Source organism: Podarcis pityusensis (genome assembly GCF_964106645.2).
Source record: "Podarcis pityusensis genome assembly, chromosome: 3".
Classification (NCBI taxonomy): domain Eukaryota; kingdom Metazoa; phylum Chordata; class Lepidosauria; order Squamata; family Lacertidae; genus Podarcis; species Podarcis pityusensis.
In genome coordinates, this window is record NC_138026.1 from 56,679,548 (window position 1) to 56,696,575 (window position 17,028).

The following is a 17,028-nucleotide window of genomic DNA, read 5'->3' on the forward strand; positions in this document are numbered from 1 at the left end:
GTTGGGCCTTCCTAACCACCCGAGTTATATTGTTTTTCCAAGTGAGGTCTTCACTAAGGTAAACTCCCAGGAATTTAAAGGAAGAGACTCTCTCCACACAACCCCCCCGATATACAATGGGCTAGTTCCCCTCTCTTCCTCTGAAAGTCCAACACCATCTCCTTTGTCTTGCTAATATTTAGGTGCAAGTTATTGTCTAGGCACCATGTAGATACTTTTTGAACCTCCCCCCTGTACGCTGATTCATCTCCACATGTAATTAGACCCATTATGGTAGTATCATCTGCAAACTTAATAACTGCAGTAGATGGATCAGATGAAATACAGTCATATGTATACAGCGAGTACAGGTAGGGACTCAGCACACATCCCTGTGGGGTGCCAGTGCTGAGCTTCAGGGAGGTAGATGTATCAGGCCCAGTCCTCACTGTTTGTGTCCGATCCCTCAGAAAGTCTTTAATCCAGTCACAGATGGTAGAAGAAAGGTATAGTTCCATCAGCTTTTGGATAAGAATGTCCAGAAGGATGGTATTAAAAGCCGATCTGTGTGTTGAAAACTGACACTAAGATAGGTGTGAGAGGACTGATAGAACCTCTCTGGGCCTTTTATTGGGGCTATTTACATGTGTGCATGCTGCAGATGTTTGAGCTTTCAGCTCCTGATAATTCAGCAGAATGAAGGCATCTATGTCTCCTTATCCATTTCTGAACTGCAGTCATATTTATTTACAAATATTTATAAACTACCAACTCATTACAAACCATTGTGCATGCAGTGAAATCATTGAAACATATTATAAATTTTTTAAAATCATAAAATACAGAATAAATGACCAACGCTTAAGGGATATGAAAATTTTCATCGATGTTTGCTTTTCATAGGTTGGTTAAGTAAGTAAAAACAACAGTAACCTTGTTTGAAATGTTTTTGAATGTTTATGTCTTTAAATGTGGGAAGTATCTTCCAATATAATCGTAATTTTGTTTCGGCAGGTTTTTGGGGCTTATGCAACGCATCCTTTCCACTTCAGTGATCACTATTATGGCACTGGAGAAACTTTCCTATACACATTTGATCCTCTTTTCAAGGTAAGGTGCACTGAGGATAGTCCTCACACTTTACTTACACCATATGCTTGTTTATGTGAAATGATGCTGAGAGTTGTACAAAAGCTCGAAGGTGCATTTCTGAATACATTATTAAGCACACCAATGAAAGGGCTTAAATATACTGATGCTGTTGTATTGGCACAGCTGAACAAGCTTCAGCTTTGTTGGTGTCTGGATGTGAGCGGATCCTATGTAAGTCTGGGCTTCTTGAAGGAAGAACCGCATAAAATAAATAGGAAAGGTTGCATTTTCTGACAGAGGCTGCATTTTTTGAACATGGCTGTTCAGGTGGAAATCGTACAAATCTTCTGTGGGTTGTATGGAATGTAAAAGAGGACATAAAAGACTGTAGGAGCTACAGTGACTTGTCAATATTGTGAATAGCTGACTTAATTTTTGCAATAGGGAAACAGAAAAATGAGGAAGGCGAAAGCAGCCACATTGTAACATTGCAAAATATTCTGCTTTTAATAAGATTCACACCTAGGAGCATGAATTGACACAAAAATAGAGAGCATCAAAAACAACTCAAGAAAAAAGAAGACTATATCAGAATCACCATAGGGAATGGTTAATGCTTCTTGTTAAAACGTGCTTGGGACAACTTTTTTTTTTTTACTTAAGACCAGGGCTTTTTTTTCCAGCCAGAAAACTTAGTTCTGGCACCTCTCAGGAGGGCCATTGTAAGGGAAAGTTGAATGCTTCTCAAGGAATGAAAATGTTTCTACCTAAAAAGTCTTGAGCAGTGCTGTTTTTCTAGAAAAAGAGGTGCCAGAACTCACCATGAACGCTTCCCTCGTTCTCTTATTCTGAGCAGGAGCAGGCCCTTATTCCATCAAAGGCAAAGATGGTGAATTTTTGACACAAACCATGTGTCTCTTGCTCTTCTCCCCCCAACGAGTGCTTACTGTCATTCTGCCACAGCTGCAAGCAACTGTGTTGAATAACTATGATATTATATTCTTCCCCCTTAGGTCTTTAAGTGGAGTGGAGAAAACACCTACTTTATCAACGGAGATGTAACTTCCTTAGAACTTGGTGGTGGAGAGTAAGTTGAATAAGTTTCTTTATTAATCATATTGTTGAAAACCCTCTATGGGCAACCTTTTCCTTTGCTGAAAGGGCAAAAACTGCTATTTGGTTTAAGAATGGGTTAATCTCTTCAACCATCAGAACTTGACGTGAACAAAATCTCTGAATGTGTGCATGGCTCTTGCGCACATAGCTGCACTGACTTGTAGGCAAAGGAATATAGGAAGCTGCCTTATGCATAGTTAAGACACTTTTGTTCATCTGGTTCAGTATTGTCTGTACAGATTGACAGCAGCTCTCCAGGGTTTCAGGTGGGACTCTCCCAGCTTCACCTAGAGATGTCGGGGGTTGAACCCAGAACTTTCTGCATTCAAAGCAGGTGATCTGTCACTGAATTGCAGCCTTTAATTATTTATTTCAGTTAAATAATCCAGGACAGTAAATAAAAGAACCACCAGAGTTTTTGCCCCAGTCCATTGAGGTCAGAAGAACCATGCACACAGCATGTGCAGAAGCCTATATCCAGGTTCCATATATAGTCATACCTCGGGTTGCGAACGCTGCTGGTTGCGCGTTTTTGGGTTACGGACCGCACCAAACCTGGAAGTACCGGAACAGGTTACTTCCAGGTTTCGGCACATGTGCATAAGCACTAAATCGCGCTTTACGCATGCGCAGAAGCACAGAATCGCATCACACGCATGCGCAGACGTGGCGCTGCAAGTTGCGAACGCTGTGGGTTGTGAACGTGCCTCCTGCACGGATCACGTTCGCAACCCGAGGTATGACTGTATCTGGGAAAAGGCCATGTTGACATGTTCCTTTTTTAAAAAGCAACAATCCTCTCCTGTCTGCTTCGGGGCAAAAGCCAACAGACAGGATTCAACCAAAGGTTTTTAAGTCGTGTTGACTTCATGAGAAGAAGGCCAAGCAAATGTTTAACCCTCTAGCTGAAAGAAACAGAAAGTTAAATTGGGCAACTTGTGTCATCATTTTTAATAAATCAAAACTGAATAAATGAAAGTTTTCAGCTAATTTTCTTCTCTTTGCAGTGGCAGGTTTGGTTTATGGCTAGATGCTGATTTATATCATGGTCGGAGCAATTGTTGCAGCACATTCAATAATGATATCTTATCCAAAAAAGAAGACTTTGTCATACAAGATGTGGAAGTATGGACATTTGAGTGATGTACATGCTGCCTTAAAAAGTTTACTGAGCACTCAATGGATGTTGAATATTGGAATGTAGACTTGCCTCACAATAGAACATGCTTCTCCTGCCCGTGAAATCTGGTCACAGCCTGGCTGCACAAGAAGATTTTAGGTCAAAAAGTGGAAAGACTTAATTGCATTTTAAAAAATGACCTCGTTTATGTCGTATTTCTGCCCTGCTGGTGATCTTACAGCATGGATGCAAGATGTTTATGGAAGGCATTTGCGATATACAAGTTTGTTTAAAGCAGTCTCATTATTTTTTGTAACTGTGAAAGAATACTGGTGGAAAAACATAGACCTGTATAGTACATTCCATGTGTATTTTTATTCTGCTTACATGAAAACCAAAAAGAAGTAAAAGTTGGGTTAGCAAATTCTACTGCGTATAGTGATGGTTTCCATGAGAAAGGGGGTTAGTCTTTCAAATCAGTATACAGCACTTAAAGGGAGCATTATTAAAGGAACGTATTTATTGTTTGTATAGTACATTTTTATGAAATGTAGTAGGCATGTTTTTTCTTTTAATATTTTAATTTCAAAATTTGCTAGGAAGATTTATTGACTGAAGTAAATGTCTTAAGCGGTGGTGATGAATCATTTCATTTCTTAGGTATTTTTTATACTTTGCTGTTTTTTTTAATTTTTGTAAAAGACTTCGTTGTTGCTTTGTTCTTATTATTTTAGGAATCCTGTTTTTGGGCAGAACACATTACTTTGGATTGTTGGAAAGCGGTGCATTGTCAGTTTCCATTATCAAACACAGCTGTCTGGTTGCGTGCTGGAGACAGATCCTCTTTTTAAGAGGCTTAACAATAAAGAAATACCTTTTGAAACAGTGGCATTGTTATGGGGCAAAAAACAGATTCTTAAACTGTGCCCTATAAATTATTTGAAACTCTTTGTTAGAGAAAACTATTAGTGTCATGCCAGACTAGCTTTGCCCTTCTTCTTTTTTCTTGGAAAATGTTCTCTTTCTTGAATAAGAGTTGAACCCTGTGGTTGCAGTCTGCTTTTTAAGCAGTCACTTTTCTTTCTGCTTATTTTTTTTTTTAATGGCATAATGAAGCAGTACTTGAGAGCACTGGGTCCAAATTCAGTAAGAAAGACTACGTGCTGCCAGTTAATTGAAACTGGAAACCATTTTTGGTTATTTGCCACTTCTAAAAAATATTTTGTTAGGAAGAGGAAGATATGAAAAGACAGTGCTATTCCTTCCTGAAATGCTGACATTCTCCAAACTTTTGGGAGCCCTTGATAAGCCTTTTAAAAAAGCAAATAAAGTCAACATGAGAGAAGGGGTATTTTTTTTAAAAAAAACACCAAACGGTACTTCCTACGCTCCTGAAAAAGTATCGGTCAATACACTATGCTTGTCACCCTTAGGATGCCTTCACAAGGCCACCTGTGTCAACCTAGGCTGCATCCTTACATATTAACCAGGTCTTCCCCTGCTCATGATAGCATTGATTCCAAATGACTTGGAAATAACTGGGACCATCCATCTTGTGCTATATGACCTGGTCAACCAGATCCAGATTACAAAGTGTAATTTCCTTCACATATATATTGCTTCTGTGTAGGAAACTGTACACAAGTGACATGGGGCAGACACACACGTCTGCTTTGGAGTGCGTAGTGCTGCACACCAACAATTTGGGCTTGCTGCAGATAGAAAACATCACATGTGGTAGGCACATAATTCTCTACACAGAAGTAATAGCCTTCGTGTACAAAACCGCTTTAGGGCATTTTGTTAACACCTGCAGCCTACACTTTTCACTCTTCTTACCATCAGTTCTACTCTGACAGATTTTCACTATTACATATTAGCATAATATTTGGAGACATTCCAGGGAACCTTGAAAGACAGTTTTAACAAGGATGAGACACTTGCAGGTTGTAAGCGAAAGGGTTTTTTTAAAAAATAATGGACGTATTTCACTACTGTTATACACAGTTCATTTCATTATATTGTACTTGTCAGAACATATCTAAAGTTTGTGTTCTATATTCGAAACAGTGTTGTCCTCTCAAGATTCTGTGACCCTTCAGAAAACTATGGATATTTAATATATGTAATGCAGTGCTATCGCAACATTTTCAATAAAGGAATTTATGCATTCATATGTTTGACGTGAAATTTCTCTCCCCACTCCAGACTTAATAGTCAAAGGTGACAGAGCTGGGAGCACTAAAGGCTAGCTTGCCATATTTGATCTATAATACTTCACAGAGATAATGATTGACGTTTCCACTCAAACTTCTAAATGCTGGATTTCCCCAGAAATTGCCTTTATCAAACTGCTAGTGACACAGTGGGCGTTTGCTACATCTGGAACAAGAAGGCATTAGTTCTGGAATTTGGTAATGTGTAATAGTAGGCGAGAGAGTAGCTGGTACAAATGACAAAGGGATTACACATTCCTCACGCTGAACTCTGAACCACTTTGAAACTCTCTTCGGAAAAACATTGTAGCTTGGATGCTGTATGTCCAAGTGGCAGTGCTCCATATCACATCCAACCCATCTGCATATATGATTATTTTCACCTTGTCCCCTGCCCTATTCACTAGTGAAGATGCTTAATGAATCAAAAGCCATTGGAAACGAAGGAATCCTGTGTACCCTCCACACATAGGATTCGTATTCAACATCTTGCAAGGTAAGCAGGGGTTGCACATTGTGCAGTGCAGTCCTATGACCCATTTATTCAGAAGCGAATTGAACTGAGTTTAATGGGATTTATTTCCAAGTAGGCAGGCGAACTGGGGTTTTAATCACCGTTTCCACTCATAGCAATTTTGGTGACGAAGAAAGAGAACAGGATAGAAATGCAACAGTAAACAAAGAGAGCTTGCCTTTTGTTCATTCGTTCTTTGCTAATTTGCCCAATCCATGGCAATGTTACCAGCTCATTCTGTTGGGCAGGCAGGGGTTTTTGCCCCTTTCTCTTTTGCCTCTCGCGCCCAGTCCCTAGACATGTTACTTTCCCCTTTTGCACGATTGCACGATTATGGCCCTTCCTCTCTGTGCACTAGGCAAAAACTCTGGTCCACCACACCCTAACTACCTCTTGCTTAGACTACTGAAATATTCCATTCTCTGATCTTCCGTTGCTTCCCGTCTAGCCAATCTAAAGGTAAAGGGACCCCTGACCATTAGGTCCAGTCGTAACCGACTCTGGGGTTGCGGCGCTCATCTCGCTTTACTGGCCGAGGGAGCCCGCGTACATCTTCCTGGTCATGTGGCCAGCATGACTAAGCCGCTTCTGGAGAACCAGAGCAGCGCACGGAAACGCCCTTTACCTTCCTGCCGGAGCGGTACCTATTTATCTACTTGCACTCTGACGCCAATCTACTGATGCCCAAATCATCCCCCTCTCTTGTTGCTCTGATCATGCCACACCACTCCTTCCACTGCTGCCTGCACTTGGTTCCTTGCGCGCTCCTTGATCGGGCGCAAACTCCTTCCAAGCCCTCCCCGATAATCATCTCTGCGTCGCCGCGGCGGCGGCGTCCCGGAGCCCGGGGCGGGGCCAAGGCGAGCGGACCTCCCTCCGCGCTGCGCCGCAGCCTGCGCTCCGCCTGCGCGCACCCGGGGTCGTCGAAGGGCGGAGTCGCCGGAGCGCCTGTGCCGCTGGGCGGGCCCGTCTCCCGAGGACCGCTCCGCCCTGTTTCCCCGGCCAAAGGCCGCCCGAGAGAAGGATCCCGATGGCCGGCGAGGAAGGAGGCAGCTCGGGCTCGTCTCCGGCGGCGGAGCCCAGTCCCGGCGGCGGAGAGGCTGGCGCGGCTGGCGGAGAGGGCGCTGGAGGCGGCGGCGGCAGCAGCGCTGCCTACGACGGCAAGTGCGTTTTCTGCCGGATCACGCACGGAGAGGAGGCGGGCACGGAGCTGCTGCCTTGCGAGGTAAGGCGCAGCGAGCAAAAGGGAGCCGGGCGGGTGCTTCACATCCTCACGTCCAAAGGCTGCAGCCGAGCCGCGAAGTAGAGCTCAGGCTCGGGCTGGAGGCTCATCCTGTGCTAGGGATGGGCGAATGGACTCCAACTCCCATCAGCCCCTGCCAGCGTGGCCAGTAGCCAGGGACGATGGGAGTTGTAGTCCGACAACAGCTGCAAGGCCGCTTGCTCGCCCCCGCCTTCCCTTCAAATTCTAGCCCCGCTCAGCCCGCTTCCCACGGTGGGCAACCAACCCCCCGTTTCCCCTTGCAGGGCATGGAAGCGAGGAGCCCCCACTCGCTCCTTGCCCTCCTCTTTCTTGGCAACTGCCACTGGAGCTGGAGGTTCCATTGAGGTTTTATGGCTAATAGTCATTGATAGACTTAGGTGAGAAACCTTTAAAGCCGGTGTCCATCACCAGGTACTTACCCTTTGATTAAAAATAAAATAAAAGAGTTATGGATTTGAAGCTTTTAAGGTTGCACCATTGCTGGTGCTGTTTGTTCTATGGGTTTTAGGCTGTTCCTCATTTTATAGTGTGCTAGGTTTTATGGCTGCATGATTTCTCTTGGGAAACTGCCCAGGAAGACTTTTCTGCAAAAGCTTATTAAATACACAAATAAATAAACTGGGATAGTGAAAAGAAGCTTGGCCTCTGGTTTTCAGCCCCAGCCCGCATTCAATTGTGGATTTATTCTTACTGTTTGCACACCACTTCTCATCATAAATACCAGGATCAGTAACCTTAAGATAACATGAATTATTGTTTATATAATGACATCAATAGAATATATGTGCTTCTTAAGCAAAAGAAGCGTTCTAACCCCCAATGTGCTAGAAATTTGCGGGTGAAAACATGATTCATTTATCTCAGTCCTTTAAGTGCTAACACACTTCTGCTTCTCTCCCATTACCTCATCCTTTCACCCTTTGCTTTTCACACATCATCCTAATTGTGTTTCCCTCATACATACATCTCCTGTTGCAGCTATATGCTGGTCAGGTTCCCCTCCCCCCAACTTTTCTCCCTGCCTACTTAACCAGGGTTAGTGGATAGTCGCATTTTATGGAAAGAAAAATAAATGAGTGGGATTGGCTGATACTGCTGGAACATGGCTCTGATGGGACTAAAAATGTTGTTAGGTGTTGCTGCATGGTTTTCAAATATTGGCCTACAAAGTGGTCTAACAAACGAGGGCTCCAGTGTTACTTAAGTTATATCCATCAGTCTGTATGAGAACTCATTAATATTACATAGGTGTTGGAAATTGGGGACTGCTTTGTATGCTTAAGGGGATGATACGTCTGAATTCTTCTACTGTTATCTCATAGTTCAGACTGGTCATCTGAAAGGCTGAAGCCACTTGCACAATTAATATTGTCGGTTGGTACTAGCTTGCTAGCTTTACTTACTGACATGCATGGCTATCTCAGATGGGTACCTGCAAAACTGTTTCTTACACGACCTGCTATTATCAAGCTTTTCTTCTCTTCATTTTTTAGCATGAAGACTTGGTGTGCTTCAGAGATATCAGGCCTGGAGCTCCCCATCATTATTTAGTGGTGCCAAAAAACCATATAGGAAATTGCAAGACTCTAAAGAGTGAGCATATACCATTAGGTAAGTCTGGACCAAGCACTCAGAATACTGGAGCTGAAAGTAAATGAATAAAACATAACAACAACAGTGCGTTATTGTTGAATGCAATTAGCTGCAAAACAAGGGTCTATATAATTAGCAGTTAGAATGGATCTCAACAACTGGAGCCCTTGGAGCCCATCTGTACTGCAAGTAATAATAGTAATTTATTATTTATACCCTGCCCATCTGGCTGGGTTTCCCAGCACACACATACACCCGCCCCACCCTGTTGCTTACCAAGAGGTAGAAGGCAGTAGCTGTGGCAACTTGCTAGCAATCACTTTGGGGGATTGACAAGGAGACATGTCCGCCATCTTCCATCCTATTTTCAAAGTGCCTCTTCCACGAAACTACTTCTAGGGTGGCCACCGACAAAGCATTGGACTGGATCGTGTCAGATATGGGTCTTAACCAGAGTTTCTGTCATAGATTCTCTGGGTAGCCTTGACCCACCCACGTGTCATTTCAACTCTATTTGATGTCCCACTCCCTGATGACTCCTGACTGATACCCTGTACCACCCACCCACACCTATTGCTGTGGGGATTTCACAGGACACGGACCACCCACATTTAAGCCTTGCAGGGTATAAAATGACCGTGTGTGGTTTTTAATGGAAGCTGAGATCTTTTTTGGATGCTAAGTTCTGTCTGAATGCTTACTCAGCTTGCATGGTTTGGCACCAGGGATCCAGCATATTTGCAGCTACGCTTGGATTGAACTTAATCTGGGAGCCATTACTCTTCCTTACATGCCAGCAGCATACGGCTATGTGGAGCCGAAGACTTCCGTTTCCCCCCATGAATATGTTCTTACAGTTTTCTTGGTATAAGCAAATCCTAGGCATAGTATATTGGAATTAGTCAGAAAGGATGCCTGAAGACTGGCTGTCCATCACACTTGCTGTGTGTTGCATAGCACCAGTAGTGAACCAAGTAGTGTACAAAACACAGAAAATTGCCCAGTCCTTAAACCTGCATTGGGCAAATTTGTGGGGAACAGTCTTCATTGTCAGTCAGGTTAGACCTGGGTAGAAAAGCAAGCAAAGGTGAAGTTTGAGAAGGGAAAGAGGAGCTGCTTCAACTTGCATAACCTGTTGTGGGTATTTTCACCATATCTGCCCTTTACAGATCCCTTGTGGTTCAGCCTGCTTTGGCCTATGTTTTTGTAGGTTACATTATCACTAAGAATAAATGTTAAAATTTGTACATAATAATATGTATGCTTATTTATAGTTAAAAAGAGATGCCCATTATTAAGTTAGCCAGGCTTACTTTGGAATAAATTCTACTGAAATCAACAGAGTTTGCATTAGTTTCAGTTTAGGACTAAGCTGGTAAGACTATAATGCATCAGAAATCTAATGAGCTTTAAATCTGATTTTATTCTTTTCTCCCCAATCTGACAGTGGAAAGAATGATGGCAGTTGGAAAGACTGTCCTTCAGCGGAATAAATTTAATGACTTGAATGATATAAGGTATGTTTCCAGAAAGGGAAGTATATGGTAATGTTCGTTATAATAGAGTTGCATAATACATAAGGAAAGTGCATGTAATTTGGTTATGTAGTATGAAATAATAGCTGGAGGTCTTAGAATTTTGTATTAGTGTGATGCACAGACCTGCTTACTGTTTTAAGTCCTTAAGAGCTTTCATATGCTTCATTCAAAAAAACACTAAGTAGCTGATAACTGATTCTTTTTCTCCTCCGTTTCTCAAGGATGGGTTTTCACTGGCCTCCGTTCTGCTCAATAGCCCATTTACATCTTCATGTCCTAGCTCCAGCTAGTCAGTTGGGATTCTTGTCCCGAATGGTTTACAGAATCAATTCGTACTGGTTTATAACAGTAAGTATTCCAGTTAGTTTGGTGATCCCCATTTCCCTTCCGCTGCAAAGAAAGAACTGGACATCACCAGTGCAAAACTTTGAGGCTCCCCTTTCTACTTCTTGTGCCAGTGAATTCTAAGATGTTACCATTTTGCATTCAAAAGGCATTGAGGTGCTGCCATTATAATAATAATAATTATTATTATTCCATTTCCAAGGCACTGTGCCTGACCCCCGACTACTCCTTTTGAAAAACTTGCACTGTTTCTCCTCTTTTTGTAACTCTCAGCCTTACTGTTTACTGTCTGATATTGAATTAAGTCAGTTTGAAATAGTCCTGTCAACGTATTAATAACTGTTAACGATGTCTAGATTTTAACTAACTTCATTTAAAGTGTTAGAAGCCATCTTTCATATTTTCTTCATTGTAATAGAAGACACCACAGGAAAATGGTCTTGAAAGGACCCTTTGTAGATGATGCTTCGCGCCTGCCCCCCCTTCTAAAATGGCCTTCCTGAAAGTTGTTACCACAGATGCTTTTGCATTTGGCTGGCAGTGAGGGAATGGTACTGCTGCTCAGTGGTTTCTGTTACTTATCTCCCCTGTTTCAAGGGGGCAGCAAATAATTTCTGGGAAATATTAACATGCAACATAAACATCTCTTTAACAGGCCGAGCAACTCTTGGAACGGCTGAAGGCTGAAAGTGCTACTATCTGAAAAGCACTTGTTCCAGATCACACATCTCTGTGAACTGTGACCACTGATTATAGGGTTGGATGTAATTGTTAATATGCCAGGTGTGTGAAAAATGGCACTTGAATCTGCCGCTATACAATGGTTGAACTCATCGTTAAAGAACGTTGTACAATACATGTCTCAGGCAAATACCTGAAAAAACTGAGCACTTTCGAGAACATCCATATCTACCAATCGGAAAGTAAAAATACCTATCCTTCTCTGAAAGAAAATACTGATCTTGTAAAAAAAAAGATATCATTAAAGTTTAATATATTCCTCTGGGTTTGACTGTTCTTTGTCTAAACAATGCAAGAGGTTTGTGCCTATACAACACATTAGTGACATTTTTGGCATTGCAATGCTAGTGATAGCTATGATGTCTTGGTGCTAAATCACTCATCGCACACATGTACATGACTGTATGCACAGCAAGAGCTCTTAACAAGCCATTGTGACCAGAGTATGTCTTCCATCTGTACTTATAACGTGAGACATCACACCATTAGTATGTTGGTCTAGGATAAGATTGTTTGAATGTGGACCACTGTAAACAATTGTAACCAGTTAAATGCATGTAATTAAGAATAGCTAGAAGGGGAATTGCAGTGCAAGTTTACATAGAGCAATGGTTTCTTTTTACTTTGTTACTAGTGAAAGGTATCCGATGTACGAAGTATAAGAGGCTTATGCTGAAACTAAACCTGTAACCATAACTATAGCTTTGGATATTTGGGAAATCTTAAGCATGTTGGGAGGCATTGCCTACTGTGGGAAACTACCACTATGCAGACAGACCTTGGAATGGTTATTTATTAGTATTTATACAATAGTTAAGTACCCAGAACATCTTACAACAAAGAGTTTGTTAGTATGTGAATTCATGAATGTCGCCTGGTTCTGTTTTCTTTAAAATCAAACATAAAACACTAAACCCATTCTTAAGGGTAGATTATCCAAATTTGACTACCTAAAGCCTTCATCCAAGTGCTCATCAGTAGAGGCATCAGACTTCTATAGCATACTGCTTGTCCACTTTACATGGCCACAACATTAGCTAAGTTGTCTCTTCCAACAAAAATTATCTTGTTCGTAGTCTACCTCCACAGCCTTAATGTCAAGACTGCAGATGCTTTTAAGACTTGGCATGAAATGGCTTCTAGAGCACATTTCAAATCTAATTGGATTTCTTACTGAAAAATTAACTTGAACAAGCACTTGCTGAAATTGTGCATTCTGGTACCTACTGCATTACTAAAGCAACATCCAATTATTTAGCACAGTTTTACATCGTAGTGTTCAAAGTATGCCAAAATACAATAACCCTTTATGTTCCTTTATGGCTTTAGCATTTTAATCCTCGTATTTGTTGGCATGTATTCGTTTTGATACTTGAGTCTGGATTCTAACTACTGTTGGTTAAAATAATCAACAAATGTCTTCCTTTAGTGGAGTAGTAGTTGTATTTATACCATGTTGAAATGTGTTATGTATGAAAAGCAGTTGTGATTGTGAGTTTATGTACCATTGGAAACATAACAGCAACCTTAATACTGTTTGAAAAAGAAGCTAATAAAAATCAACGTGTAGAGATGAACCTCTTGAATGTTATTGTATCTGAATTTGAGAATATTGTTTGTGAACTGGTACCTTTATATTTCAACATCTCAGGAACTCTATGTATGATAAGCCTGCCATCTAGTCAAACAACATAAAGTTAGTTATAATCTGAAAACATTTTGCCAAATTCATTTGAATGTTTATAGACTATTTCTAAAATCAAACTTTTAAGAATTAGCTTTTCTGCATGAATTTGAAACTAGTTACTCTTAAAATAGTTACTCATCTACTTTTCCAAACTTTGTACTGTTAAAAACATCCATTTTGGAGTGGAAAATGTTGCTAACTGCAAAGTAAGAAATACTTTTAGAGTATCAGTGGTGGTATAACAACACTTACCTCAAGAAAATGCTAAATATTTTTAATGTGCTCACATCACTTCCATTTTTTAGCATCTACATTTCCAGTGCCATGACTCATGTGAAATACATCCACTTTGCAGCCAATCAGATTTCCAGTTCATGTACACTCAGAAGAGTTATCACTCTGTTGTCTTATAAGCCCTTATCACTTACAATGTATAGGCAATGACCATGGAGGGGAAAAACATGACAGGTACCGTAAACCCGCAACTTGCACAGGGATCGCACCTAAACCCAAAATCGTGTATATTCAAAACATTGGATTCAATGGTGGGTGGAATTGCTGAAGACATTTCTCCCATAACCCCACCTCCTTTCCATTTTCTTTTTTCTTTTTAAATTTTCACACATGTAAAAGTGAATGGACACAAGTTAAATATGCATAACTTCTACTTCATTTTTGTTTTTAACCTGTTTCCACCAGATAGCATTTTCTTCATCACATCCTGGCCAGCCGACATTGTTGATTAAGGCTTTTAAAGGAGTGGCCAAATGCAATCATGAAATCGTGCTTATCCAACCATCTCATTCAAGTAAGGTGATAACTACATCATCATCTTTTCCTTGCCAAAGCATTTCGCCTTCAAAATCAACGAGGCCGTGCTTCCTTGCCCTCAGTAGGACACCTACTACTTTGTTGGATATAGTTACATATCTGTCAAAGAGCTGTTTAAATGTTATTCTTACTTGTCCATCTTGCCCTCTCTCTCCAACATTACTTATGACCAAGCATAATTCTTCCACTTCCTTGCCTATGTGTGTGTGAGCATCCTTTCCTCTTTGTTCTGTTTTGGAGCCTTCGGGGGGCCTCCCATAGGTGGGATCTCCTCTCTCAGTACGCCGAGTTACTGGCTTGTTGCTGCTGAAGGGGTTCCGTCTCTGATAATCAGCATGAACCTCTGACCAGCTCTGCCAGCCTCTTGTCAGTTCTCCCACAGAGCTAAGATCAGTTCTTACAGCTTTGGTACTCTGCATTTGGCTTCTATGTATTGAGGCTGTGACATAACAAAAAGCAGAGCTCTGAAATTGCAGCTGTGGAGACCAAAAAACACACACATTTATTTTAGCCAATTCATATACAGTAGTACCTTGGTTTAAGAACAGCTTGGATTAAGAATGCTGCAAACCTGGAAGTAGGTGTTTTGGTTTGTGAACTTTGCCTTAGGAGCAGAACGTGTTCCACTTCCTGTTGACTCCATTTGTAAATTGAGTCCCTGCTGCTATGGGAAAGCACGCCTTGGTTTAAGAACACTTTGGTTTAAGAACGGACTTCCATAACGGATTAAGTTCGTAAACCAAGGTACCACTGTACTGTATCAATATTTTTGGTCGTATATAAAGGCATCAATTAATATTGGTAGTAAAACAGCACATATATATTCAAAGGAGTAGGCATGTTAGTCTGATACAACAAAAAACAAGCCTTAGAGCATCTTAAAGAGTAGTGTTTACACATTAAGTCTAAGGTACCACAAGACACCTGCTTGTCATAAATAGTGCTCTAAAGGTAAAGATAAAGGGACCCCTGACCATTAGGTCCAGTCGTGGCCGACTCTGGGGTTGCGGCACTCATCTCACTTTATTGGCCAAGGGAGCCAGTGTACAGCTTCCGGGTCATGTGGCCAGCATGACTAAGCCTCTTCTGGCGAACTAGCGCAGCTCAAGGAAACGCCGTTTACCTTCCCGCCGGAGCGGTACCTGTTTATCTACTTGCACTTTGACGTGCTTTCGAACTGCTAGGTGGGCAGGAGCAGGGACCGAGCAACGGGAGCTCACCCCGTCGTGGGGAGTTGAACCGCCGACCTTCTGATCGGCAAGTCCTAGGCTCTGTGGTTTAACCCACAGCACCACCCGTGTCCCTTAATAGTGCTCCACTTGCCTTCTATTTGTAATAGCAATTCAGATCATACCCAGCCTGTTGCACCTGTTTTCACTGTATAGTTGCATGACCTGAAAGATAAAACAGTAGGCCAACCCTGTACTATCCTTTAGACAAGTTTGGTTACTTAAGACATAATTCTATGCATGTTTATACTGAAATTCACCAAGTTCAATAGAGCTTGGGTCCAGTGGGGTAGGATATGGTGGGTGCCATTCCACTTTTCAGACAGACCTATAACCACCCCACATTTCAGGTGGGCATAACTCAGTTTGCCCTAACCATCCCACTTCTGCTTTTCTCCTCACTCCCAAGTTTATATACACATAGGTTATAGGCTCAATACATGTCATTTGGAAGCAGGTCCCTTTATAGTCAGTGGTGTTACCAGTGTGCACAGGATTGCACCAACTTTCTTACATGCTAGATATATTCAAGTGAAAGAATTATGTGCATTTGCTCAAGGTATCACCAAAGGTATTGATTGCTTGGTCTGGATCAATGTGCCCTTGGAAAAGCTAACATTATATTTAAATATATGCTTATCCTGTAGAGTTCCTCTTTTCTGTGAGTGAAATTTGAATTGTCACCTCTGCAGCATGCCAATAATTACGATGCATGGCCTTGTCGACCTCTTTGTAGCACCTTCCTTGACAGAAGTCACAGTTAAACAGAGAGTCATCTTATGAATTGTCACAAAGGAATGGTGATTCCTTCTACAGCTGTGCATTTTTTAAGATGGAAAGTACATACAAGATTCTGTTTGAGGTTTCTGTAGGTTTTTAACTACAGAAAATATTCCCTTTGATATAAGATAGCACCAGGTACTGTATATAAAAACAATTTCCGTAAAGGCTTGTGGGTGCAGTCTTCAATACCCCTACTTTAATAGGTAGAAAATGGAAACAGTCCACCATCAGCTTAACTATTCGTGTTTCTATAACAGTAGTAAAAGGGTTCCAGCACTCCTGCAGTGCAAATTCATTGTACATGAACAGCAGCAAACAATTTCTGATGGGTGCAAGTCCTCAGATTTCTAGAAAATTAGCATGTAGCTAAATGCATGTTCACCAGGTAACTAGTTTATGATAAGCCTGTGTAAAACAGCAGGCGCTCATTTTGGAAGCTGGCTTCTTAGCTTTCGCCTTGATCCACACGTATTGCGTGTGCGCCACTGACAGCCGCTGTATTAAGTTTTCAGGCTTTGCAGCCGCTTGCCTATTTATGCCTCCAAACCATCTACCGAAGCAGCATATTTATCATAAGAAGTCGGACTGATTCCTATGGCGCCGATTCCTACGGCGCCGATTCCTACATACGAACTAAATGCTTGGAATCGCATTTTCAAAGCGCTGCATGCAGTTGATGACAAGGATGCATGTCGAGTAGCGGAATGCTACACATTCTCTTCCACTCCGCGGTGGAAAAAACGAGTGTTATAGAAAGGAATTTTTATTGCAAACATCCTCACCTTAATCCCGTGGCGCAGGCTGCGGTCGCTTTTCTAGCACGTGTATATATAATTGACGGGATCTCCTTAAGAAGAAGAAAGGAAGGAGACACTTCCTGGGGGTCTAAGCGCTGTTGCCCCCAGTCCCGGGCTCCCTCCTCCCGCCCGCCATTCCTTCCCCGGCTTCCCTTCTCCTCCCCTCGCCCTCAAGCGCCGCCT

At 41.8% G+C, this 17,028-nt stretch overlaps 2 protein-coding genes and 2 long non-coding RNA genes across 7 annotated transcripts in view; 2 read left to right on the top strand and 2 right to left on the bottom strand.

Annotated features, from left to right (window-relative positions):
• NCOA7 (nuclear receptor coactivator 7) overlaps nt 1-5,481 on the top strand; it is a 63,837-nt gene extending 58,356 nt beyond the window's left edge. For all 4 annotated transcript variants that reach the window (XM_080999558.1, XM_080999559.1, XM_080999561.1 and 1 more), the window contains 3 exons: nt 994-1,089; nt 2,085-2,158; nt 3,195-5,481. In XM_080999558.1, the coding sequence (XP_080855684.1) occupies nt 994-1,089; nt 2,085-2,158; nt 3,195-3,330 (306 nt within the window). In that variant the 3' untranslated portion in view covers nt 3,331-5,481. The remainder of the gene's footprint in view (nt 1-993; nt 1,090-2,084; nt 2,159-3,194) is intronic.
• The window catches only part of LOC308473933, a 277,759-nt gene that overhangs the window by 8,943 nt on the left and 251,788 nt on the right, over nt 1-17,028 (bottom strand). The window lies entirely within an intron of this gene.
• Nucleotides 6,940-13,095, top strand: HINT3 (histidine triad nucleotide binding protein 3). Its single transcript, XM_080999788.1, has 5 exons — nt 6,940-7,262; nt 8,795-8,912; nt 10,342-10,411; nt 10,654-10,780; nt 11,433-13,095. The coding sequence occupies exons 1-5, from the start codon at nt 7,068-7,070 to the stop codon at nt 11,478-11,480; spliced, it is 558 nt and encodes a 185-aa protein (XP_080855914.1). The 5' UTR covers nt 6,940-7,067; the 3' UTR covers nt 11,481-13,095.
• LOC308473903 lies at nt 13,459-16,991 on the bottom strand. Its single transcript, XR_013984379.1, has 2 exons — nt 16,831-16,991; nt 13,459-14,512 (listed from the first exon to the last, which is right to left on the bottom strand). It is a non-coding gene; the product is annotated as an uncharacterized lncRNA (long non-coding RNA).